This window comes from Carcharodon carcharias, chromosome 5, assembly GCF_017639515.1.
Source record: "Carcharodon carcharias isolate sCarCar2 chromosome 5, sCarCar2.pri, whole genome shotgun sequence".
NCBI classification, from domain to species: Eukaryota; Metazoa; Chordata; class Chondrichthyes; order Lamniformes; family Lamnidae; genus Carcharodon; species Carcharodon carcharias.
This window is the reverse complement of record NC_054471.1, coordinates 1606009-1632227: the sequence shown is the minus strand read 5'-3', so window position 1 is coordinate 1632227 and position 26219 is coordinate 1606009. Positions and strand designations below refer to the sequence as shown.

General features: G+C 52.5%; 1 protein-coding gene across 1 annotated transcript in view; it reads left to right on the top strand.

The window, feature by feature from the left end:
• LOC121278077 (calpain-2 catalytic subunit-like) overlaps positions 1-26219 on the top strand; it is a 310699-nt gene that overhangs the window by 106517 nt on the left and 177963 nt on the right. Inside the window, exon 7 of the mRNA XM_041188134.1 lies at positions 25465-25476. Within this exon, the coding sequence (XP_041044068.1) occupies positions 25465-25476 (12 nt within the window). The remainder of the gene's footprint in view (positions 1-25464; positions 25477-26219) is intronic.

Here is a 26219-nt window from a genome sequence, read left to right as displayed (position 1 = left end):
CACTGCCCTGCTCTCTCTCCATAGCCCTGTATCAATCCCCAGAGTAATCCCACTGCCCCGCTCTATCCCAATAGCCCTGTATCAATCCCCAAACAATCACAAAGCCCCGCTCTCTCCCCACAGCCCTGTATCATTCCCAGACTATTCCCGCTGCCCCGCTCTCTCCCCATAGCCATGTATAAATACCAACCAACCCCACTACACCACTGTCTCCCCATAGCCCTGTATCAATCCCAAACTAATCTCACTGTCCCAATCTATCCCGATAGCCCTGTATCAATCCCCAAACTAATGCCATATCCCCACTTTCTCCCCATAGCCTTGTGTCAGACCACAAACTAATCCCACTGCTCCACTCTCTCACCATAGCCCTGTATCAATCCCAAACTAATCCCACTGCCCTGCTCTCTCCCCATAGCCCTGTATCAAACCCCAATCTAATCCCACTGGCCTGCTGTCTACTCTTAGCACTGTATCAATCCCCAAACTAATCCCACTGCCCCACTCTCTCCCCATAGCCCTGTATCAATCCCAAACTAATCCCACTGCCCCACTCTCTCCCCATAGCCCTGTATCAATCCCCAATTTAACCCCACTGCCCCGCTCTCTCCCTACAGCCCTGTATCAATCCCCAAACTAATCCCACTGCCCTGCTCTCTCCCCATAGCCCTGTATCAATCCCCAAACTAATCCCACTGCCCCACTCTCCCCCCATAGCCCTGTATCAATCCCCAATTTAACCCCACTGCCCCGCTCTCTCCCTACAGCCCTGTATGATCCCCAAAGTAATCCCACTGCCCCGTTCTTTCCCCATAGCCCTGTATCAATCCCAACCAATCCCACTACCCCGTTCTCTCCCCATAGCCCTGTATCAATCCCCAATCTAATCCCACTGCCCCTCTCTCTCCCTGTAGCCCTGTATCAATCCCCAAACTAATCCCACTGCCCTAATCTCCCAATAGCCCTGTATCAATCCCCAAACTAATCCCACTGCCCCTCTCCCTCCCCATAGCCCTGTATCAAACCCCAATCTAATCCCAGAGCCCCGCTCTCTCCCCAGAGCCCTGTATCAAACCCCAATCTAATCCCACTGCCCCGCTCTCTCCCCAGAGCCCTGTATCAATCCCCAATCTAATCCCACTGCCCTGCTCTCTCCCCGTAGCCCTGTATCAATCCCAAACTAATCCCACTGCCCCACTCCCCCCATAGCCCTGTATCAATCCCAAACTAATCCCACTGCCCCGCTCTCTCCCCATAGCCCTGTGTCAATCCCAAACTAATCCGACTGCCCCACTCTACCCTAACCCCTATACAAATCCCAAACTAATCCCACTGCCCCACTCTCTTCCCATAGCCCTGTATAAATCCCAAACTAATCCCACTGTCCCACTCTCTCCCCATAGCCCTGTATCAAACCCCAAACAAATCCCATTGCCCCACTCTCTCCCCATAGCCCTTTATCAATTCCCAACTAATTCCACTGCCCCACTCTCTACCCATTGCCCGATATCAATCCCGAACTAATCCCAGTGCCCCACGCTCTCCCCATAGCCCTGTATCAATCCCAACCAATCCCACTACCCTGCTCTCTCCCCATAACCCTGTATCAATCCCAAACTAATCCCACTGCCCCACTCTCTCCCCATAACCCTGTATCAATCCCAAACTAATCCCACTGCCCCACTCTCTCCCCATAACCCTGTATCAATCCCAAACTAATCCCACTGCCCCACTCTATACCCATACTCCTATATCAATCCCAGAATAATCCCACTGCCCCGCTCTCTCCCCATAGCCCTGTATCAATCCCCAAACTAATCCCACTGTCCCGCTCTCTCCCCATAGCCCTGTATCAATCCCCAAAGTAATCCCACTGCCCCGCTCTATCCCAAGAGCCCTGTATCAATCCCCAAACAATCACAAAGCCCCGCTCTCTCCCCATAGCCATGTATAAATACCAACCAACCCCACTACACCACTGTCTCCCCATAGCCCTGTATCAATCCCAAACTAATCTCACTGTCCCAATCTATCCCGATAGCCCTGTATCAATCCCCAAACTAATGCCATATCCCCACTTTCTCCCCATAGCCTTGTATCAGACCACAAACTAATCCCACTGCTCCACTCTCTCACCATAGCCCTGTATCAATCCCAAACTAATCCCACTGCCCTGCTCTCTCCCCATAGCCCTGTATCAAACCCCAATCTAATCCCACTGGCCTGCTGTCTACTCTTAGCACTGTATCAATCCCCAGACTAATCCCACTGCCGTGCTTTCACCCCATAGCCCTGTATCAATCCCAAACTAATCCCACTGCCCCGCTCTCTCCCCATAACACTGTATCAATTCCAACCAATCCCACTACCCTGCTCTCTCCCCATAACCCTGTATCAATCCCCAACTAATCCCACTGTCGTGCGCTCTCCACATAGCCCAGTATCAATCCCCAAATTAACCCCACGGCCCCACTCTCACCCCATAGCCCTGTATCAAACCCAAATTAATCCCACTGTCCTGCTCTCTCCCCATAGCCCTGTATCAGACCACAAACTAATCCCACTGCCCCACTCTATACCCATACTCCTATATCAATCCCAGAATAATCCCACTGCCCCGCTCTCTCCCCATAGCCCTGTATCAATCCCCAAACTAATCCCACTGTCCTGCGCTCTCCACATAGCCCAGTATCAATCCCAAAGAAATCCCACTGCCCCGCTATCTCCCCAGGGCCCTGTGTCAATCCCAAACTAATCCCACTGCCCCACTCTCTACCCATAGCCCTGTATCAATCCCAAACTAATCCCACTGTCCCGCTCTCTCCCCATAGCCCTGTATTAATCCCCAAACTAATCCCACTGTCCCGCTCTCTCCCCATAGCCCTGTATCAATCCCAAACTAATTCCACTGCCCCACTCCATCCCCATAGCCCTGTATCAATCCCAAACTAATCCCACTGTCCCGCTCTCTCCCCATAGCCCTGTATCAATCCCAAACTAATTCCACTGCCCCGCTCTCTCCCCATAGCCCAGTATCAATCCCAAACTAATGCCACTGCCCTGCTCTCTCTCCATAGCCCTGTATCAATCCCCAGAGTAATCCCACTGCCCCGCTCTATCCCAATAGCCCTGTATCAATCCCCAAACAATCACAAAGCCCCGCTCTCTCCCCACAGCCCTGTATCATTCCCAGACTATTCCCGCTGCCCCGCTCTCTCCCCATAGCCATGTATAAATACCAACCAACCCCACTACACCACTGTCTCCCCATAGCCCTGTATCAATCCCAAACTAATCTCACTGTCCCAATCTATCCCGATAGCCCTGTATCAATCCCCAAACTAATGCCATATCCCCACTTTCTCCCCATAGCCTTGTATCAGACCACAAACTAATCCCACTGCTCCACTCTCTCACCATAGCCCTGTATCAATCCCAAACTAATCCCACTGCCCTGCTCTCTCCCCATAGCCCTGTATCAAACCCCAATCTAATCCCACTGGCCTGCTGTCTACTCTTAGCACTGTATCAATCCCCAAACTAATCCCACTGCCCCACTCTCTACCCATAGCCCTGTATCAATCCCAAACTAATCCCACTGTCCCGTTCTCTCCCCATAGCCCTGTATTAATCCCCAAACTAATCCCACTGTCCCGCTCTCTCCCCATAGCCCTGTATCAATCCCAAACTAATTCCACAGCCCCACTCTCTCCCCATAGCCCTGTATCAATCCCAAACTAATCCCACTGTCCCGCTCTCTCCCCATAGCCCTGTATCAATCCCAAACTAATTCCACTGCCCCGCTCTCTCCCCATAGCCCAGTATCAATCCCAAACTAATGCCACTGCCCTGCTCTCTCTCCATAGCCCTGTATCAATCCCCAAAGTAATCCCACTGCCCCGCTCTATCCCAATAGCCCTGTATCAATCCCCAAACAATCACAAAGCCCCGCTCTCTCCCCATAGCCATGTATCAATCCCAAACAAACCCCACTGCCCCTCTCTCTCCCCATAGCCCTGTATCAATCCCAAACTAATCCACTGCCCCACCTCTATCCCCGATAGCCCTGTATCAATCCCCAAACTAATCCCACTTCCCAGCTCTCTCCCCATAGCCCTGTATCAATCCCCAAACTAATCCCACTGTTCCCTCTCTCCCCATAGCACTGTATCTCTCCCCAAACTAATTCCACTGTCCCTGATCTCTCCCTATAGCCCTGTATCAAATCCCAATCTAATCCCACTGGCCTGCCGCTCTCCCCAGAGCCCTGTATCAATCCCAATCTAATCCCACTGTCCCACTCTCACCCCATAGCCCTGTATCAATCCCAAACTAATCCCACTGCCACGCGCTCTCCCCCATAGCCCTGTATCAATCCCAAACTAATCCCACTGACCCCCTGCTCTCTCCCCATAGCCCTGTATCAATCCCCAACTAATCCACTGTCCTGCGCTCTCCCACATAGCCCAGTATCCATCCCCAAATTAACCCCACTGCCCCACTCTCACCCCATAGCCCTGTATCAAACCCAAATTAATCCCACTGTCCTGCTCTCTCCTCATAGCCCTGTATCAGACCACAAACTAATCCCACTGCCCCACTCTATACCCATACTCCTATATCAATCCCAGAATAATCCCACTGCCCCGCTCTCTCCCCATAGCCCTGTATCAATCCCCAAACTAATCCCACTGTCCCGCTCTCTCCCCATAGCCCTGTATCAATCCCCAACTAATCCCACTGTCCTGCGCTCTCCACATAGCCCAGTATCAATCCCAAAGAAACCCCACTGCCCCGCTATCTCCCCAGGGCCCTGTGTCAATCCCAAACTAATCCCACTGCCCCACTCTCTCCCCATAACCCTGTATCAATCCCAAACTAATCCCACTGCCCCACTCTCTCCCCATAACCCTGTATCAATCCCAAACTAATCCCACTGCCCCATTCTCTCCCCATAGCCCTGTATCAATCCCCAAACTAATTCCACTGACCCACTCTCTTCCCATAGCCCTGTATCAATCCCCAAACTAATCCCACTGCCCCTCTCTCTCCCTGTAGCCCTGTATCAATCCCCAAACTAATCCCACTGCCCTAATCTCCCAATAGCCCTGTATCAATCCCCAAACTAATCCCACTGCCCCTCTCCCTCCCCATAGCCCTGTATCAAACCCCAATCTAATCCCAGAGCCCCGCTCTCTCCCCAGAGCCCTGTATCAAACCCCAATCTAATCCCACTGCCCCGCTCTCTCCCCAGAGCCCTGTATCAATCCCCAATCTAATCCCACTGCCCTGCTCTCTCCCCGTAGCCCTGTATCAATCCCAAACTAATCCCACTGCCCCACTCCCCCCATAGCCCTGTATCAATCCCAAACTAATCCCACTGCCCCGCTCTCTCCCCATAGCCCTGTATCAATCCCAAACTAATCCCACTGCCCCGCTCTCTCCCCATAGCCCTGTGTCAATCCCAAACTAATCCGACTGCCCCACTCTACCCTAACCCCTATACAAATCCCAAACTAATCCCACTGCCCCACTCTCTTCCCATAGCCCTGTATAAATCCCAAACTAATCCCACTGTCCCACTCTCTCCCCATAGCCCTGTATCAAACCCCAAACAAATCCCATTGCCCCACTCTCTCCCCATAGCCCTGTATCAATGCCAAACTAATCCCACTGCCCCGCTCTCTCCCCATAGCCCTTTATCAATTCCCAACTAATTCCACTGCCCCACTCTCTACCCATTGCCCGATATCAATCCCGAACTAATCCCAGTGCCCCACACTCTCCCCATAGCCCTGTATCAATCCCAACCAATCCCACTACCCTGCTCTCTCCCCATAACCCTGTATCAATCCCAAACTAATCCCACTGCCCCACTCTCTCCCCATAACCCTGTATCAATCCCAAACTAATCCCACTGCCCCACTCTCTCCCCATAACCCTGTATCAATCCCAAACTAATCCCACTGCCCCACTCTATACCCATACTCCTATATCAATCCCAGAATAATCCCACTGCCCCGCTCTCTCCCCATAGCCCTGTATCAATCCCCAAACTAATCCCACTGTCCCGCTCTCTCCCCATAGCCCTGTATCAATCCCCAACTAATCCCACTGTCCTGCGCTCTCCACATAGCCCAGTATCAATCCCAAAGAAATCCCACTGCCCCGCTATCTCCCCAGGGCCCTGTGTCAATCCCAAACTAATCCCACTGCCCCACTCTCTACCCATAGCCCTGTATCAATCCCAAACTAATCCCACTGTCCCGCTCTCTCCCCATAGCCCTGTATTAATCCCCAAACTAATCCCACTGTCCCGCTCTCTCCCCATAGCCCTGTATCAATCCCAAACTAATTCCACTGCCCCACTCTCTCCCCATAGCCCTGTATCAATCCCCAAACTAATCCCACTGTCCCGCTCTCTCCCCATAGCCCTGTATCAATCCCAAACTAATTCCACTGCCCCGCTCTCTCCCCATAGCCCAGTATCAATCCCAAACTAATGCCACTGCCCTGCTCTCTCTCCATAGCCCTGTATCAATCCCCAGAGTAATCCCACTGCCCCGCTCTATCCCAATAGCCCTGTATCAATCCCCAAACAATCACAAAGCCCCGCTCTCTCCCCACAGCCCTGTATCATTCCCAGACTATTCCCGCTGCCCCGCTCTCTCCCCATAGCCATGTATAAATACCAACCAACCCCACTACACCACTGTCTCCCCATAGCCCTGTATCAATCCCAAACTAATCTCACTGTCCCAATCTATCCCGATAGCCCTGTATCAATCCCCAAACTAATGCCATATCCCCACTTTCTCCCCATAGCCTTGTATCAGACCACAAACTAATCCCACTGCTCCACTCTCTCACCATAGCCCTGTATCAATCCCAAACTAATCCCACTGCCCTGCTCTCTCCCCATAGCCCTGTATCAAACCCCAATCTAATCCCACTGGCCTGCTGTCTACTCTTAGCACTGTATCAATCCCCAAACTAATCCCACTGCCCCACTCTCTCCCCATAGCCCTGTATCAATCCCAAACTAATCCCACTGCCCCACTCTCTCCCATAGCCCTGTATCAATCCCCAATTTAACCCCACTGCCCCGCTCTCTCCCTACAGCCCTGTATCAATCCCCAAACTAATCCCACTGCCCTGCTCTCTCCCCATAGCCCTGTATCAATCCCCAAACTAATCCCACTGCCCCACTCTCCCCCCATAGCCCTGTATCAATCCCCAATTTAACCCCACTGCCCCGCTCTCTCCCTACAGCCCTGTATGATCCCCAAAGTAATCCCACTGCCCCGTTCTTTCCCCATAGCCCTGTATCAATCCCAACCAATCCCACTACCCCGTTCTCTCCCCATAGCCCTGTATCAATCCCCAATCTAATCCCACTGCCCCTCTCTCTCCCTGTAGCCCTGTATCAATCCCCAAACTAATCCCACTGCCCTAATCTCCCAATAGCCCTGTATCAATCCCCAAACTAATCCCACTGCCCCTCTCCCTCCCCATAGCCCTGTATCAAACCCCAATCTAATCCCAGAGCCCCGCTCTCTCCCCAGAGCCCTGTATCAAACCCCAATCTAATCCCACTGCCCCGCTCTCTCCCCAGAGCCCTGTATCAATCCCCAATCTAATCCCACTGCCCTGCTCTCTCCCCGTAGCCCTGTATCAATCCCAAACTAATCCCACTGCCCCACTCCCCCCATAGCCCTGTATCAATCCCAAACTAATCCCACTGCCCCGCTCTCTCCCCATAGCCCTGTGTCAATCCCAAACTAATCCGACTGCCCCACTCTACCCTAACCCCTATACAAATCCCAAACTAATCCCACTGCCCCACTCTCTTCCCATAGCCCTGTATAAATCCCAAACTAATCCCACTGTCCCACTCTCTCCCCATAGCCCTGTATCAAACCCCAAACAAATCCCATTGCCCCACTCTCTCCCCATAGCCCTTTATCAATTCCCAACTAATTCCACTGCCCCACTCTCTACCCATTGCCCGATATCAATCCCGAACTAATCCCAGTGCCCCACGCTCTCCCCATAGCCCTGTATCAATCCCAACCAATCCCACTACCCTGCTCTCTCCCCATAACCCTGTATCAATCCCAAACTAATCCCACTGCCCCACTCTCTCCCCATAACCCTGTATCAATCCCAAACTAATCCCACTGCCCCACTCTCTCCCCATAACCCTGTATCAATCCCAAACTAATCCCACTGCCCCACTCTATACCCATACTCCTATATCAATCCCAGAATAATCCCACTGCCCCGCTCTCTCCCCATAGCCCTGTATCAATCCCCAAACTAATCCCACTGTCCCGCTCTCTCCCCATAGCCCTGTATCAATCCCCAAAGTAATCCCACTGCCCCGCTCTATCCCAAGAGCCCTGTATCAATCCCCAAACAATCACAAAGCCCCGCTCTCTCCCCATAGCCATGTATAAATACCAACCAACCCCACTACACCACTGTCTCCCCATAGCCCTGTATCAATCCCAAACTAATCTCACTGTCCCAATCTATCCCGATAGCCCTGTATCAATCCCCAAACTAATGCCATATCCCCACTTTCTCCCCATAGCCTTGTATCAGACCACAAACTAATCCCACTGCTCCACTCTCTCACCATAGCCCTGTATCAATCCCAAACTAATCCCACTGCCCTGCTCTCTCCCCATAGCCCTGTATCAAACCCCAATCTAATCCCACTGGCCTGCTGTCTACTCTTAGCACTGTATCAATCCCCAGACTAATCCCACTGCCGTGCTTTCACCCCATAGCCCTGTATCAATCCCAAACTAATCCCACTGCCCCGCTCTCTCCCCATAACACTGTATCAATTCCAACCAATCCCACTACCCTGCTCTCTCCCCATAACCCTGTATCAATCCCCAACTAATCCCACTGTCGTGCGCTCTCCACATAGCCCAGTATCAATCCCCAAATTAACCCCACTGCCCCACTCTCACCCCATAGCCCTGTATCAAACCCAAATTAATCCCACTGTCCTGCTCTCTCCTCATAGCCCTGTATCAGACCACAAACTAATCCCACTGCCCCACTCTATACCCATACTCCTATATCAATCCCAGAATAATCCCACTGCCCCGCTCTCTCCCCATAGCCCTGTATCAATCCCCAACTAATCCCACTGTCCTGCGCTCTCCACATAGCCCAGTATCAATCCCAAAGAAATCCCACTGCCCCGCTATCTCCCCAGGGCCCTGTGTCAATCCCAAACTAATCCCACTGCCCCACTCTCTACCCATAGCCCTGTATCAATCCCAAACTAATCCCTCTGTCCTGCTCTCTCCCTATAGCCCTGTATCAATCCCCAAACTAATCCCACTCTCCGACTCTCTCCCCATAGCCCTGTATGAATCCCAAACTAATTCCACTGCCCCACTTTCTCCCCATAGCCCTGTATCAATCCCAAACTAATCCCACTGTCCCGCTCTCTCCCCATAGCCCTGTATCAATCCCAAACTAATTCCACTGCCCCGCTCTCTCCCCATAGCCCAGTATCAATCCCAAACTAATGCCACTGCCCTGCTCTCTCTCCATAGCCCTGTATCAATCCCCAGAGTAATCCCACTGCCCCGCTCTATCCCAATAGCCCTGTATCAATCCCCAAACAATCACAAAGCCCCGCTCTCTCCCCACAGCCCTGTATCATTCCCAGACTATTCCCGCTGCCCCGCTCTCTCCCCATAGCCATGTATAAATACCAACCAACCCCACTACACCACTGTCTCCCCATAGCCCTGTATCAATCCCAAACTAATCTCACTGTCCCAATCTATCCCGATAGCCCTGTATCAATCCCCAAACTAATGCCATATCCCCACTTTCTCCCCATAGCCTTGTATCAGACCACAAACTAATCCCACTGCTCCACTCTCTCACCATAGCCCTGTATCAATCCCAAACTAATCCCACTGCCCTGCTCTCTCCCCATAGCCCTGTATCAAACCCCAATCTAATCCCACTGGCCTGCTGTCTACTCTTAGCACTGTATCAATCCCCAAACTAATCCCACTGCCCCACTCTCTCCCCATAGCCCTGTATCAATCCCAAACTAATCCCACTGCCCCACTCTCTCCCCATAGCCCTGTATCAATCCCCAATTTAACCCCACTGCCCCGCTCTCTCCCTACAGCCCTGTATGAATCCCCAAAGTAATCCCACTGCCCCGTTCTTTCCCCATAGCCCTGTATCAATCCCCAAACTAATCCCACTGCCCTGCTCTCTCCCCATAGCCCTGTATCAATCCCCAAACTAATCCCACTGCCCCAATCTCCCCCCATAGCCCTGTATCAATCCCCAATTTAACCCCACTGCCCCGCTCTCTCCCTACAGCCCTGTATGATCCCCAAAGTAATCCCACTGCCCCGTTCTTTCCCCATAGCCCTGTATCAATCCCAACCAATCCCACTACCCCGTTCTCTCCCCATAGCCCTGTATCAATCCCCAATCTAATCCCACTGCCCCTCTCTCTCCCTGTAGCCCTGTATCAATCCCCAATCTAATCCCACTGCCCCTCTCTCTCCCTGTAGCCCTGTATCAATCCCCAAACTAATCCCACTGCCCCTCTCCCTCCCCATAGCCCTGTATCAAACCCCAATCTAATCCCAGAGCCCCGCTCTCTGCCCAGAGCCCTGTATCAAACCCCAATCTAATCCCACTGCCCCGCTCTCTCCCCAGAGCCCTGTATCAATCCCCAATCTAATCCCACTGCCCTGCTCTCTCCCCGTAGCCCTGTATCAATCCCAAACTAATCCCACTGCCCCACTCCCCCCATAGCCCTGTATCAATCCCAAACTAATCCCACTGCCCCGCTCTCTCCCCATAGCCCTGTATCAATCCCAAACTAATCCCACTGCCCCGCTCTCTCCCCATAGCCCTGTGTCAATCCCAAACTAATCCGACTGCCCCACTCTACCCTAACCCCTATACAAATCCCAAACTAATCCCACTGCCCCACTCTCTTCCCATAGCCCTGTATAAATCCCAAACTAATCCCACTGTCCCACTCTCTCCCCATAGCCCTGTATCAAACCCCAAACAAATCCCATTGCCCCACTCTCTCCTCATAGCCCTGTATCAATGCCAAACTAATCCCACTGCCCCGCTCTCTCCCCATAGCCCTTTATCAATTCCCAACTAATTCCACTGCCCCACTCTCTACCCATTGCCCGATATCAATCCCGAACTAATCCCAGTGCCCCACACTCTCCCCATAGCCCTGTATCAATCCCAACCAATCCCACTACCCTGCTCTCTCCCCATAACCCTGTATCAATCCCAAACTAATCCCACTGCCCCACTCTCTCCCCATAACCCTGTATCAATCCCAAACTAATCCCACTGCCCCACTCTCTCCCCATAACCCTGTATCAATCCCAAACTAATCCCACTGCCCCACTCTATACCCATACTCCTATATCAATCCCAGAATAATCCCACTGCCCCGCTCTCTCCCCATAGCCCTGTATCAATCCCCAAACTAATCCCACTGTCCCGCTCTCTCCCCATAGCCCTGTATCAATCCCCAACTAATCCCACTGTCCTGCGCTCTCCACATAGCCCAGTATCAATCCCAAAGAAATCCCACTGCCCCGCTATCTCCCCAGGGCCCTGTGTCAATCCCAAACTAATCCCACTGCCCCACTCTCTACCCATAGCCCTGTATCAATCCCAAACTAATCCCACTGTCCCGTTCTCTCCCCATAGCCCTGTATTAATCCCCAAACTAATCCCACTGTCCCGCTCTCTCCCCATAGCCCTGTATCAATCCCAAACTAATTCCACAGCCCCACTCTCTCCCCATAGCCCTGTATCAATCCCAAACTAATCCCACTGTCCCGCTCTCTCCCCATAGCCCTGTATCAATCCCAAACTAATTCCACTGCCCCGCTCTCTCCCCATAGCCCAGTATCAATCCCAAACTAATGCCACTGCCCTGCTCTCTCTCCATAGCCCTGTATCAATCCCCAAAGTAATCCCACTGCCCCGCTCTATCCCAATAGCCCTGTATCAATCCCCAAACAATCACAAAGCCCCGCTCTCTCCCCATAGCCATGTATAAATACCAACCAACCCCAATACACCACTCTCTCCCCATAGCCCTGTATCAATCCCAAACTAATCTCACTGTCCCAATCTATCCCGATAGCCCTGTATCAATCCCCAAACTAATGCCATATCCCCACTTTCTCCCCATAGCCTTGTATCAGACCACAAACTAATCCCACTGCTCCACTCTCTCACCATAGCCCTGTATCAATCCCAAACTAATCCCACTGTCCTGCTCTCTCCCCATAGCCCTGTATCAAACCCCAATCTAATCCCACTGGCCTGCTGTCTACTCTTAGCACTGTATCAATCCCCAGACTAATCCCACTGCCGTGCTTTCACCCCATAGCCCTGTATCAATCCCAAACTAATCCCACTGCCCCGCTCTCTCCCCATAACACTGTAGCAATTCCAACCAATCCCACTACCCTGCTCTCTCCCCATAACCCTGTATCAATCCCCAACTAATCCCACTGTCGTGCGCTCTCCACATAGCCCAGTATCAATCCCCAAATTAACCCCACTGCCCCACTCTCACCCCATAGCCCTGTATCAAACCCAAATTAATCCCACTGTCCTGCTCTCTCCTCATAGCCCTGTATCAGACCACAAACTAATCCCACTGCCCCACTCTATACCCATACTCCTATATCAATTCCAGAATAATCCCACTGCCCCGCTCTCTCCCCATAGCCCTGTATCAATCCCCAAACTAATCCCACTGTCCCGCTCTCTCCCCATAGCCCTGTATCAATCCCCAACTAATCCCACTGTCCTGCGCTCTCCACATAGCCCAGTATCAATCCCAAAGAAACCCCACTGCCCCGCTATCTCCCCAGGGCCCTGTGTCAATCCCAAACTAATCCCACTGGCCCACTCTCTACCCATAGCCCTGTATCAATCCCAAACTAATCCCACTGTCCCGTTCTCTCCCCATAGCCCTGTATTAATCCCCAAACTAATCCCACTGTCCCGCTCTCTCCCCATAGCCCTGTATCAATCCCAAACTAATTCCACTGCCCCACTCTCTCCCCATAGCCCTGTATCAATCCCAAACTAATCCCACTGTCCCGCTCTCTCCCCATAGCCCTGTATCAATCCCAAACTAATTCCACTGCCCCGCTCTCTCCCCATAGCCCAGTATCAATCCCAAACTAATGCCACTGCCCTGCTCTCTCTCCATAGCCCTGTATCAATCCCCAGAGTAATCCCACTGCCCCGCTCTATCCCAATAGCCCTGTATCAATCCCCAAACAATCACAAAGCCCCGCTCTCTCCCCACAGCCCTGTATCATTCCCAGACTATTCCCGCTGCCCCGCTCTCTCCCCATAGCCATGTATAAATACCAACCAACCCCACTACACCACTGTCTCCCCATAGCCCTGTATCAATCCCAAACTAATCTCACTGTCCCAATCTATCCCGATAGCCCTGCATCAATCCCCAAACTAATGCCATATCCCCACTTTCTCCCCATAGCCTTGTATCAGACCACAAACTAATCCCACTGCTCCACTCTCTCACCATAGCCCTGTATCAATCCCAAACTAATCCCACTGCCCTGCTCTCTCCCCATAGCCCTGTATCAAACCCCAATCTAATCCCACTGGCCTGCTGTCTACTCTTAGCACTGTATCAATCCCCAAACTAATCCCACTGCCCCACTCTCTCCCCATAGCCCTGTATCAATCCCAAACTAATCCCACTGCCCCACTCTCTCCCCATAGCCCTGTATCAATCCCCAATTTAACCCCACTGCCCCGCTCTCTCCCTACAGCCCTGTATGAATCCCCAAAGTAATCCCACTGCCCCGTTCTTTCCCCATAGCCCTGTATCAATCCCCAAACTAATCCCACTGCCCTGCTCTCTCCCCATAGCCCTGTATCAATCCCCAAACTAATCCCACTGCCCCACTCTCCCCCCATAGCCCTGTATCAATCCCCAATTTAACCCCACTGCCCCGCTCTCTCCCTACAGCCCTGTATGATCCCCAAAGTAATCCCAGTACCCCGTTCTCTCCCCATAGCCCTGTATCAATCCCCAATCTAATCCCACTGCCCCTCTCTCTCCCTGTAGCCCTGTATCAATCCCCAAACTAATCCCACTGCCCTAATCTCCCAATAGCCCTGTATCAATCCCCAAACTAATCCCACTGCCCCTCTCCCTCCCCATAGCCCTGTATCAAACCCCAATCTAATCCCAGAGCCCCGCTCTCTCCCCAGAGCCCTGTATCAAACCCCAATCTAATACCACTGCCCCGCTCTCTCCCCAGAGCCCTGTATCAATCCCCAATCTAATCCCACTGCCCTGCTCTCTCCCCGTAGCCCTGTATCAATCCCAAACTAATCCCACTGCCCCACTCCCCCCATAGCCCTGTATCAATCCCAAACTAATCCCACTGCCCCGCTCTCTCCCCATAGCCCTGTATCAATCCCAAACTAATCCCACTGCCCCGCTCTCTCCCCATAGCCCTGTGTCAATCCCAAACTAATCCGACTGCCCCACTCTACCCTAACCCCTATACAAATCCCAAACTAATCCCACTGCCCCACTCTCTTCCCATAGCCCTGTATAAATCCCAAACTAATCCCACTGTCCCACTCTCTCCCCATAGCCCTGTATCAAACCCCAAACAAATCCCATTGCCCCACTCTCTCCCCATAGCCCTGTATCAATGCCAAACTAATCCCACTGCCCCGCTCTCTCCCCATAGCCCTTTATCAATTCCCAACTAATTCCACTGCCCCACTCTCTACCCATTGCCCGATATCAATCCCGAACTAATCCCAGTGCCCCACGCTCTCCCCATAGCCCTGTATCAATCCCAACCAATCCCACTACCCTGCTCTCTCCCCATAACCCCGTATCAATCCCAAACTAATCCCACTGCCCCACTCTCTCCCCATAACCCTGTATCAATCCCAAACTAATCCCACTGCCCCACTCTCTCCCCATAACCCTGTATCAATCCCAAACTAATCCCACTGCCCCACTCTATACCCATACTCCTATATCAATCCCAGAATAATCCCACTGCCCCGCTCTCTCCCCATAGCCCTGTATCAATCCCCAAACTAATCCCACTGTCCCGCTCTCTCCCCATAGCCCTGTATCAATCCCCAACTAATCCCACTGTCCTGCGCTCTCCACATAGCCCAGTATCAATCCCAAAGAAATCCCACTGCCCCGCTATCTCCCCAGGGCCCTGTGTCAATCCCAAACTAATCCCACTGCCCCACTCTCTACCCATAGCCCTGTATCAATCCCAAACTAATCCCACTGTCCCGCTCTCTCCCCATAGCCCTGTATTAATCCCCAAACTAATCCCACTGTCCCGCTCTCTCCCCACAGCCCTGTATCATTCCCAGACTATTCCCGCTGCCCCGCTCTCTCCCCATAGCCATGTATAAATACCAAACCAACCCCACTACACCACTGTCTCCCCATAGCCCTGTATCAATCCCAAACTAATCTCACTGTCCCAATCTATCCCGATAGCCCTGTATCAATCCCCAAACTAATGCCATATCCCCACTTTCTCCCCATAGCCTTGTATCAGACCACAAACTAATCCCACTGCTCCACTCTCTCCCCATAGCCCTGTATCAATCCCAAACTAATCCCACTGCCCTGCTCTCTCCCCATAGCCCTGTATCAAACCCCAATCTAATCCCACTGTCCCACTCTCTCCCCATAGCCCTGTATCAATCCCAAACTAATCCCACTGCCCCACTCTCTCCCCATAGTCCTGTATCAATCCCCAATTTAACCCCACTGCCCCGCTCTCTCCCTACAGCCCTGTATGAATCCCCAAAGTAATCCCACTGCCCCGTTCTTTCCCCATAGCCCTGTATCAATCCCCAAACTAATCCCACTGCCCCGCTCTCTCCCCATAGCCCTGTATCAATCCCCAAACTAATCCCACTGACCCTCTCCCTCCCCATAGCCCTGTATCAAACCCCAATCTAATCCCAGAGCCCCGCTCTCTCCCCAGAGCCCTGTATCAAACCCCAATCTAATCCCACTGCCCTGCTCTCTCCCCAGAGCCCTGTATCAATCCCCAATCTAATCCCACTGCCCTGCTCTCTCCCCGTAGCCCTGTATCAATCCCAAACTAATCCCACTGCCCCACTCCCCCCATAGCCCTGTATCAATCCCAAACTAATCCCACTGCCCCGCTCTCTCCCCATAGCCCTGTATCAATCCCAAACTAATCCCACTGCCCCGCTCTCTCCCCATAGCCCTGTGTCAATCCCAAACTAATCCGACTGCCCCACTCTACCCTAACCCCTATACAAATCCCAAACTAATCCCACTGCCCCACTCTCTTCCCATAGCCCTGTATAAATCCCAAACTAATCCCACTGTCCCACTCTCTCCCCATAGCCCTGTATCAAACCCCTAACAAATCCCATTGCCCCACTCTCTCCCCATAGCCCTGTATCAATGCCAAACTAATCCCACTGCCCCGCTCTCTCCCCATAGCCCTTTATCAATTCCCAACTAATTCCACTGCCCCACTCTCTACCCATTGCCCGATATCAATCCCGAACTAATCCCAGTGCCCCACGCTCTCCCCATAGCCCTGTATCAATCCCAACCAATCCCACTACCCTGCTCTATCCCCATAACCCTGTATCAATCCCAAACTAATCCCACTGCCCCACTCTCTCCCCATAACCCTGTATCAATCCCCAATCTAATCCCAATGCCCCACTCTCTCCCCATAACCCTGTATCAATCCCAAACTAATCCCACTGGCCTGCTGTCTACTCTTAGCACTGTATAAATCCTCAAACTAATCCCACTGCCCCACTCTCCCCCCATACCCCTGTATCAATCCCCAATTTAACCCCACTGCCCCGCACTCTCCCCATAGCCCTGTGTCTGATCACAAACTAATCCCACTGACCCACTCTCTCCCCATAGCCCTGTATCAATCCCCAAACTAATCCCACTGCCTCGCTGTCTCCCCAAAGCCCTGTATCAAACCCAAACTAATTCCACTGCCCCACTCTCTTCCCATAGCCCTGTATCAATCCCCAAACTAATCCTAATGCCCCACTCTCTCCCCAAAGCCCTGTATCAAACCCAAACTAATTCCACTGACCCACTCTCTTCCCATAGCCCTGTATCAATCCCCAAACTAATCCTAATGCCCCACTCTCTCCCCAAAGCCCTGTATCAATCCCCAAACTAATCCCACTGCCTCACTCTCTCCCCATAGCCCTGTATCAATCCCAAACTAATCCCACTGTCCCGCTCTCTCCCCACAGCCCTGTATCAATCCCAAACTAATCCCACTGCCCCACTCTCTCCCCATTGCCCGATATCAATCCGGAACTAATCCCAGTGCCCCACGCTCTCCCCATAGCCCTGTACAATCCCAACCAATCCCACTACCCTGCTCTCTCCCCATAGACCAGTATTAATACCCAAACTAATCCCACTGCCCCGCTCTCTCCCCATAACCCTATATCAATCCCAGACTAATCCCACTGCCCCACACTCTCCCCATAACCCTGTATCAATCCCAATCTAATCCCACTGCCCCACTCTCCCCCCATACCCCTGTATCAATCCCCAATTTAACCCCACTGCCACGCACTCTCCCCATAGCCCTGTGTCAGATCACAAACTAATCCCACTGACCCACTCTCTCCCCATAGCCCTGTATCAATCCCCAAACTAATCCCAATGCCCCACTCTCTCCCCAAAGCCCAGTATCAATCCCAAACTAATCCCACTGCCCCGCTTTCTCCCCAAAGCCCTGTATCAATCCCCAAACTAATCCCACTGCCCCGCTCTCTCCCCATAGCCCTGTATCAATCCCCAACTAATCCCACTGTCGTGCGCTCTCCACATAGCCCAGTATCAATCCCCAAATTAACCCCACTGCCCCACTCTCACCCCATAGCCCTGTATCAAACCCAAATTAATCCCACTGTCCTGCTCTCTCCTCATAGCCCTGTATCAATCCCCAACTAATCCCACTGTCCTGCGCTCTCCACATAGCCCAGTATCAATCCCAAAGAAATCCCACTGCCCCGCTATCTCCCCAGGGCCCTGTGTCAATCCCAAACTAATCCCACTGCCCCACTCTCTACCCATAGCCCTGTATCAATCCCAAACTAATCCCACTGTCCCGCTCTCTCCCCATAGCCCTGTATTAATCCCCAAACTAATCCCACTGTCCTGCGCTCTCCACATAGCCCAGTATCAATCCCAAAGAAATCCCACTGCCCCGCTATCTCCCCAGGGCCCTGTGTCAATCCCAAACTAATCCCACTGCCCCACTCTCTACCCCTAGCCCTGTATCAATCCCAAACTAATCCCACTGTCCTGCTCCCTCCCCATAGCCCTGTATCAGACCACAAACTAATCCCACTGCCCCAGTCTCTACCCATAGCCCTATATGAATCCCAGACTAATCCCACTGCCGTGCTTTCACCCCATAGCCCTGTATCAATCCCAAACTAATCCCACTGCCCCGCTCTCTCCCCATAGCCCTGTATCAATCCCCAAACTAATCCCACTGCCCCGCTCTCTCCCCATAGCCCTGTATCAATCCCCAAACTAATCCCAATGCCCCACTCTCTCCCCAAAGCCCAGTATCAATCCCAAACTAATCCCACTGCCCCGCTTTCTCCCCAAAGCCCTGTATCAATCCCCAAACTAATCCCACTGCCCCGCTCTCTCCCCATAACCCTGTATCAATCCCCAACTAATCCCACTGTCGTGCGCTCTCCACATAGCCCAGTATCAATCCCCAAATTAACCCCACTGCCCCACTCTCACCCCATAGCCCTGTATCAAACCCAAATTAATCCCACTGTCCTGCTCTCTCCTCATAGCCCTGTATCAATCCCCAACTAATCCCACTGTCCTGCGCTCTCCACATAGCCCAGTATCAATCCCCAAGTTAACCCCACTGCCCCACTCTCACCCCATAGCCCTGTATCAAACCCAAACTAATCCCACTGTCCTGCTCCCTCCCCGTAGCCCTGTATCAGACCACAAACTAATCCCACTGCCCCACTCTATACCCATACTCCTATATCAATCCCAGAATAATCCCACTGCCCCGCTCTCTCCCCATAGCCCTGTATTAATCCCCAAACTAATCCCACTGTCCCGCTCTCTCCCCATAGCCCTGTATCAATCCCAAACTAATTCCACTGCCCCACTCTCTCCCCATAGCCCTGTATCAATCCCAAACTAATTCCACTGCCCCACTCTCTCCCCATAGCCCTGTATCAATCCCAAACTAATCCCACTGCCCCGCTCTCTCCCCATAGCCCTGTATCAATCCCCAAACTAATGCCACTGCCCCGCTCTATCCCAATAGCCCTGTATCAATCCCCAAACAATCCCAGAGCCCCGCTCTCTCCCCACAGCCCTGTATCATTCCCAGACTATTCCCGCTGCCCCGCTCTCTCCCCATAGCCCTGTATAAATACCAACCAACCCCACTACACCACTCTCTCCCCATAGCCCTGTATCAATCCCCAAACTAATCCCACTGCCCCGCTCTCTCCCCAGAGCCCTGTATCAATCCCCAAACTAATTCCACTGCCTCACTCTCTCCCCATAGCCCTGTATCAATCCCAAACTAATCCCACTTCCCCACTCTCTCCCCATAGCCCTGTATCAATCCCCAAACTAATCCCAATGTCCCACTCTCTCCCCATAGCCCTGTATCAATCCCCAAACTAATCCCACTGCCTCACTCTCTCCCCACAGCCCTGTATCAATCCCAAACTAATCCCACTTCCCCACTCTCTCCCCATAGCCCTGTATCAATCCCCAAACTAATCCCAATGTCCCACTCTCTCCCCATAGCCCTGTATCAATCCCCAAACTAATCCCACTGCCTCACTCTCTCCCCACAGCCCTGTATCAATCCCAAACTTATCCCACTGCCCCACTCTCTCCCCATTGCCCGATATCAATCCCGAACTAATCCCAGTGCCCCACGCTCTCCCCATAGCCCTGTACAATCCCAACCAATCCCACTACCCTGCTCTCTCCCCATAGACCAGTATTAATACCCAAACTAATCCCACTGCCCCGCTCTCTCCCCATAGCCCTATATCAATCCCAGACTAATCCCACTGCCCCACACTCTCCCCATACCCCTGTATCAATCCCCAATTTAACCCCACTGCCCCGCACTCTCCCCATAGCCCTGTGTCAGATCACAAACTAATCCCACTGACCCACTCTCTCCCCATAGCCCTGTATCAATCCCCAAACTAATCCCAATGCCCCACTCTCTCCCCAAAGCCCAGTATCAATCCCAAACTAATCCCACTGCCCCGCTTTCTCCCCAAAGCCCTGTATCAATCCCAAACTAATCCCACTGCCCCGCTCTCTCCCCATAGCCCTGTATCAATCCCCAACTAATCCCACTGTCGTGCGGCTCTCCACATAGCCCAGTATCAATCCCAAAGAAATCCCACTGCCCCGCTATCTCCCCAGGGCCCTGTGTCAATCCCAAACTAATCCCACTGTCCCGCTCTCTCCCCATAGCCCTGTATCAATCCCCAAACTAATCGCAATGTCCCACTCTCTCCCCAAAGCCCTGTATCAATCCCCAAACTAATCCCACTGCCCCGCTCTCTCCCCATAACCCTGTATCAATCCCCAAACTAATCGCACTGCCCCGCTCTCTCCCCATAACCCTGTATCAATCCCCAACTAATCCCACTGTCGTGCGCTCTCCACATAGCCCAGTATCAATCCCCAAATTAACCCCACTGCCCCACTCTCACCCCTTAGCCCTGTATCAATCCCCAACTAATCCCACTGTCCTGCGCTCTCCACATAGCCCAGTATCAATCCCAAAGAAATCCCACTGCCCCGCTATCTCCCCAGGGCCCTGTGTCAATCCCAAACTAATCCCACTGCCCCACTCTCTACCCATAGCCCTGTATCAATCCCAAACTAATCCCACTGTCCTGCTCCCTCCCCATAGCCCTGTATCAGACCACAAACTAATCCCACTGCCCCAGTCTCTACCCATAGCCCTATATGAATCCCAGAATTATCCCACTGCCGTGCTTTCACCCCATAGCCCTGTATCAATCCCAAACTAATCCCACTGCCCCGCTCTCTCCCCATAACACTGTATCAATCCCAACCAATCCCACTACCCTGCTGTCTCCCCATAACCCTGTATCAATCCCAAACTAATCCCACTGCCCCACACTCTCCCCATAACCCTGTATCAATCCCAAACTAATCCCAATGCCCCACTCTCTCCCCATAGCCCTGTATCAATTCCCAATCTAATCCCACTGGCCTGCTGTCTACTCTTAGCCCTGTATCAATCCCCAAACTAATCCCACTGCCCCACTCTCCCCCCATAGCCCTGTATCAATCCCCAATTTAACCCCACTGCCCCGCACTCTCCCCATAGCCCTGTATCAGATCACAAACTAATCCCACTGACCCACTCTCTCCCCATAGCCCTGTATCAATCCCCAAACTAATTCCACTACCCCACTCTCTCCCCATAGCTCTGTATCAATCCCCAAACTAATCCCACTGCCCCGCTCTCTCCCCATAGCCCTGTATCAATCCCCAAACTAATTCCACTACCCCACTCTCTCCCCATAGCCCTGTATCAATCCCCAAACTAATCCCACTGTCCCCGCTCTCTCCCCACAGCCCTGTATCAATCCCAACCAATACCACTACCCCGCTCTCTCCCCATAGCCCAGTATCAATCCCCAAACTAATCCCACTACCCTGCTCTCTCCCCATGGCCCTGTATCTATCCCCAATCTAATGCCACTACCCTGCTCTCTCCCCATCGCCCTGTATCAGACCATAAACTAATCCCACTGCCTCACTCTCTCCCCATAGCCCTACATGAATCCCAAACTAATCCCACTGCCCCACTCTCTCCCCATAGCCCTATATGAATCCCAGACTAATCCCACTGCCCCGCTCTCTCCCTATAGCCCTGTATAAATCCCCAAAGTAATCCCACTGCCCCACTCTCTCCCCATAGCCCTGTATCAACCCACCAACTAATCCCACTTCCCCACTCTCTCCCCAGAGCCCTGTGTCAATCCCAAACTAATCCCACTGCCCCAGTCTCTACCCATAGCCCTATATGAATCCCAGACTAATCCCACTGCCGTTCTTTCACCCCATAGCCCTGTATCAATCCCAAACTAATCCCACTGCCCCACTCTCTCCCCATAGCATTGCATCAATCCCAAACTAATCCCACTACCCTGCTTTCTCCCCATAGCCCTGTATCAATCCCAAACTAATCCCACTGCCCCGCTCTCTCCCCATAGCCCTGTATCAAACCCAAACTAATCCCACTGCCCCACTCTCTCCCCATGGCCCTGTATCAATCCGAAACTAATCCCACCAGCACTCTCTCTTCCCATTGCCCTGTATCAATCCCAAACTAAGTCCACTGCCCCACTCTCTATCCATTGCCCGATATCAATCCCAAACTAATCCCACTGCCACGCTCTCTCCCCATAGCCCTGTATTAAACCCCAATCTAATTCCACTACCCTGCTAACTCCCCCAGGACTGTATCAATCCCCAAACTAATCCCACTGCCCCGCTCTGTCCCCGTAGCCCTGTACCAATCCCCAAACTAATCCCACTGCCTCACTCTCTCCCCATAGCCCTGTATCAATCCCCAAACTAATCCCACTGCCCCTTTCTCTCCCCATTGCCCTGCATCAATCCCAATCTAATCCCAATGCCCCACTCTCTCCCCATAGCCCTATATGAATCCCAGTCTAATCCCACTGCCCCGCTCTCTTCACAAAGCCCTGTATCACTCCCAAACTAATCCCACTGCCCCACTCTCTCCCCATGGCCCTGTATCAATCCCCAAACTAATCCCACTGCCCCTCTCTCTCCTCATAGCCCTGTATCAATCCCAAACTAATCCCACTGCCCCACTCTCTCCCCATAGCATTGCATCAATCCCAAACTAATCCCACTGCCCTGCTTTCTCCCCATAGCCCTGTATCAATCCCCAAACTAATCCCACTGCCCCGCTCTCTCCCCATAGCCCTGTATCAATCCCAAACTAATCCCACTACCACTCTCTCTCCCCATTGCCCTGTATCAATCCCAAACTAAGTCCACTGCCCCACTCTCTATCCATTGCCCGATATCAATCCCAAACTAATCCCACTGCCACGCTCTCTCCACATAGCCCTGTATCAAACCCCAATCTAATCCCACTGCCCCGCTCTCTCCCCATAGCCCTGTATCAATCCCCAAACTAATCCCACTGTCCCACTCTCTCCCCATAGCCCTGTATCAATCCCAAACTAGTCCCACTGTCCCACTCTCTCCCCATAGCCCTGTATCAATCCCAAGCTAATTCCAATGCCCCACTCTCTCCCCATAGCCCTGTATCAATCCCAAACTAATCCCATTGCCCCACTCTCTCCCCATAGCCCTGTATCAATCCCAAACTAATCCCACTGCCCTGCTCTCTCCCCATAGCCCTGTATCAATCCCCAAACTAATCCCACTGCCCTGCTCTCTCTCCATAGCATTGCATCAATCCCAAACTAATCCCACTGCCCCGCTCTCTCCCCATGGCCCTGTATCAATCCGAAACTAATCCCACCAGCACTCTCTCTTCCCATTGCCCTGTATCAATCCCAAACTAAGTCCACTGCCCCACTCTCTATCCATTGCCCGATATCAATCCCAAACTAATCCCACTGCCACGCTCTGTCCCCATAGCCCTGTACCAATCCCCAAACTAATCCCACTGCCTCACTCTCTACCCATAGCCCTGTATCAATCCCCAAATTAATCCCACTGCCCCTTTCTCTCCCCATTGCCCTGTATCAATCCCAAACTAATCCCACTGCCCCGCTCTCTTCGCAAAGCCCTGTATCACTCCCAAACTAATCCCATTGTCCCTACTCTCTCCCCATAGCCCTGTATCAACCCACCAACTAATCCCACTGCCCCGCTCTCTCCCCATAGCCCTGTATCAATCCCCAAACTAATCCCACTGCCCCACTCTCTCCCCATAGCCCTGTATCAATCCCCAAACTAATCCCACTGCCCCTTTCTCTCCCCATTGCCCTGTATCAATCCCAAACTAATCCCACTGCCCCACTCTCTCCCCATAGCCCTATATGAATCCCAGTCTAATCCCACTGCCCCGCTCTCTTCGCAAAGCCCTGTATCACTCCCAAACTAATCCCACTGCCCCACTCTCTCCCCATGGCCCTGTATCAATCCCCAAACTAATCCCACTGCCCCTCTCTCTCCCCATAGCACTGTATCAATCCCCAAACTAATCCCACTGCCCCTCTCTCTCCTCATAGCCCTGTATCAATCCCAAACTAATGCCACTGCCCCACTCTCTCCCCATAGCATTGCATCAATCCCAAACTAATCCCACTGCCCTGCTTTCTCCCCATAGCCCTGTATCAATCCCAAACTAATCCCACTGCCCCGCTCTCTCCCCATAGACCTGTATCAATCCCAAACTAAGTCCACTGCCCCACTCTCTATCCATTGCCCGATATCAATCCCAAACTAATCCCACTGTCCCACTCTCTCCCCATAGCCCTGTATCAATCCCAAGCTAATTCCAATGCCCCACTCTCTCCCCATAGCCCTGTATCAATCCCCAAACTAATCCCACTGCCCTGCTCTCTCCCCATAGCCCTGTATCAATCCCAAACTAATCCCACTGCCTTGCTCTCTCCCCATATCCCTGTATCAATCCCAAACTAATCCCACTGCCCCACTGTCTCCCCACAGCCCTGTATCAAGCCCAAACTAATCCCACTGCCCCACTCTATGCCCATAGCCCTGTATCAATCCCCAACTAATCCCACTGCCCCGCTCTCCCCATAGCCCTGTATCAATCCCCAAACTAATCCCACTACCCCACTCTCTCCCCATAGCCTTGTATCAATCCCCAAATTAATCCCAATGCCCCAACCTCTCCCCATAGCCCTTTGTCTATCAGTTGGGATATCAGTTTTGCTGGGTTTGGTATACTTGATGTTGTGCTGTGTAAATTTAAACTGGAGGAGGCTTAGGAGCAGCACCAGGTGTACCTAAAAATAAGGTGTCAACCTGGTGAAGCTATAACACAGGGTTACTTGCATGTCAAACAGCATAAGCAGCAAGTGATAGACAGAGCTACGTGATCCCACACCCAACGGATCAGATCTACGCTCTGCAGTCCTGCCACATCCAGTTGTGAATGGTGGTGAACAATTAAACAACTCACTGGAGTTGTGAATGAATAAAAATATGTGTTGCTGGGGCTTTTTGGGTCTGTGTTCTTGCCATGCCAATGGTCTCACCCTCTAATGTGTGACTCTCTCTCTCTCTCTATTAAATAGGTTCCCAATGAGGTACGTGGGGAGTCCTCCAGTTGCAGGTTGGTGTGGTCTGAGGAGTGAGTAGACGAGTGGGTGTGCTGCACTCTCTTCCCCACTCCGGGCTAAGCAGAACGGGGATTCAGTGATACTTCTATCTCTCTGCAGTGAAAGACCGTGGGAGGGTCAGTACTGAGAGAGTGCTGCACTGTCAGAGGGTCAGTACTGAGGGAGTGCTGCACTGTCAGAGGGTCAGTACTGAGGGAGTGCTGCACTGTCAGAGGGTCAGTACTGAGGGAGTGCTGCACTGTCAGAGGGTCAGTACTGAGGGAGCGCTGCACTGTCAGAGGGTCAGTACTGAGGGAGTGCCGCACTGTCAGAGGGTCAGTACTGAGGGAGTGCTGCACTGTCAGAGGGTCAGTACTGAGGGAGCGCTGCACTGTCGGAGGGTCAGTACTGAGGGAGTGCTGCACTGTCAGAGGGTCAGTACTGAGGGAGTGCTGCACTGTCAGAGGCTCAGTACTGAGGGAGTGCTGCACTGTCAGAGGGTCAGTACTGAGGGAGTGCTGCACTGTCAGAGGGTCAGTACTGAGGGAGCGCTGCACTGTCAGAGGGTCAGTACTGAGGGAGTGCCGCACTGTCAGAGGGTCAGTACTGAGGGAGTGCTGCACTGTCAGAGGGTCAGTACTGAGGGAGCGCTGCACTGTCGGAGGGTCAGTACTGAGGGAGTGCTGCACTGTCAGAGGGTCAGTACTGAGGGAGTGCTGCACTGTCAGAGG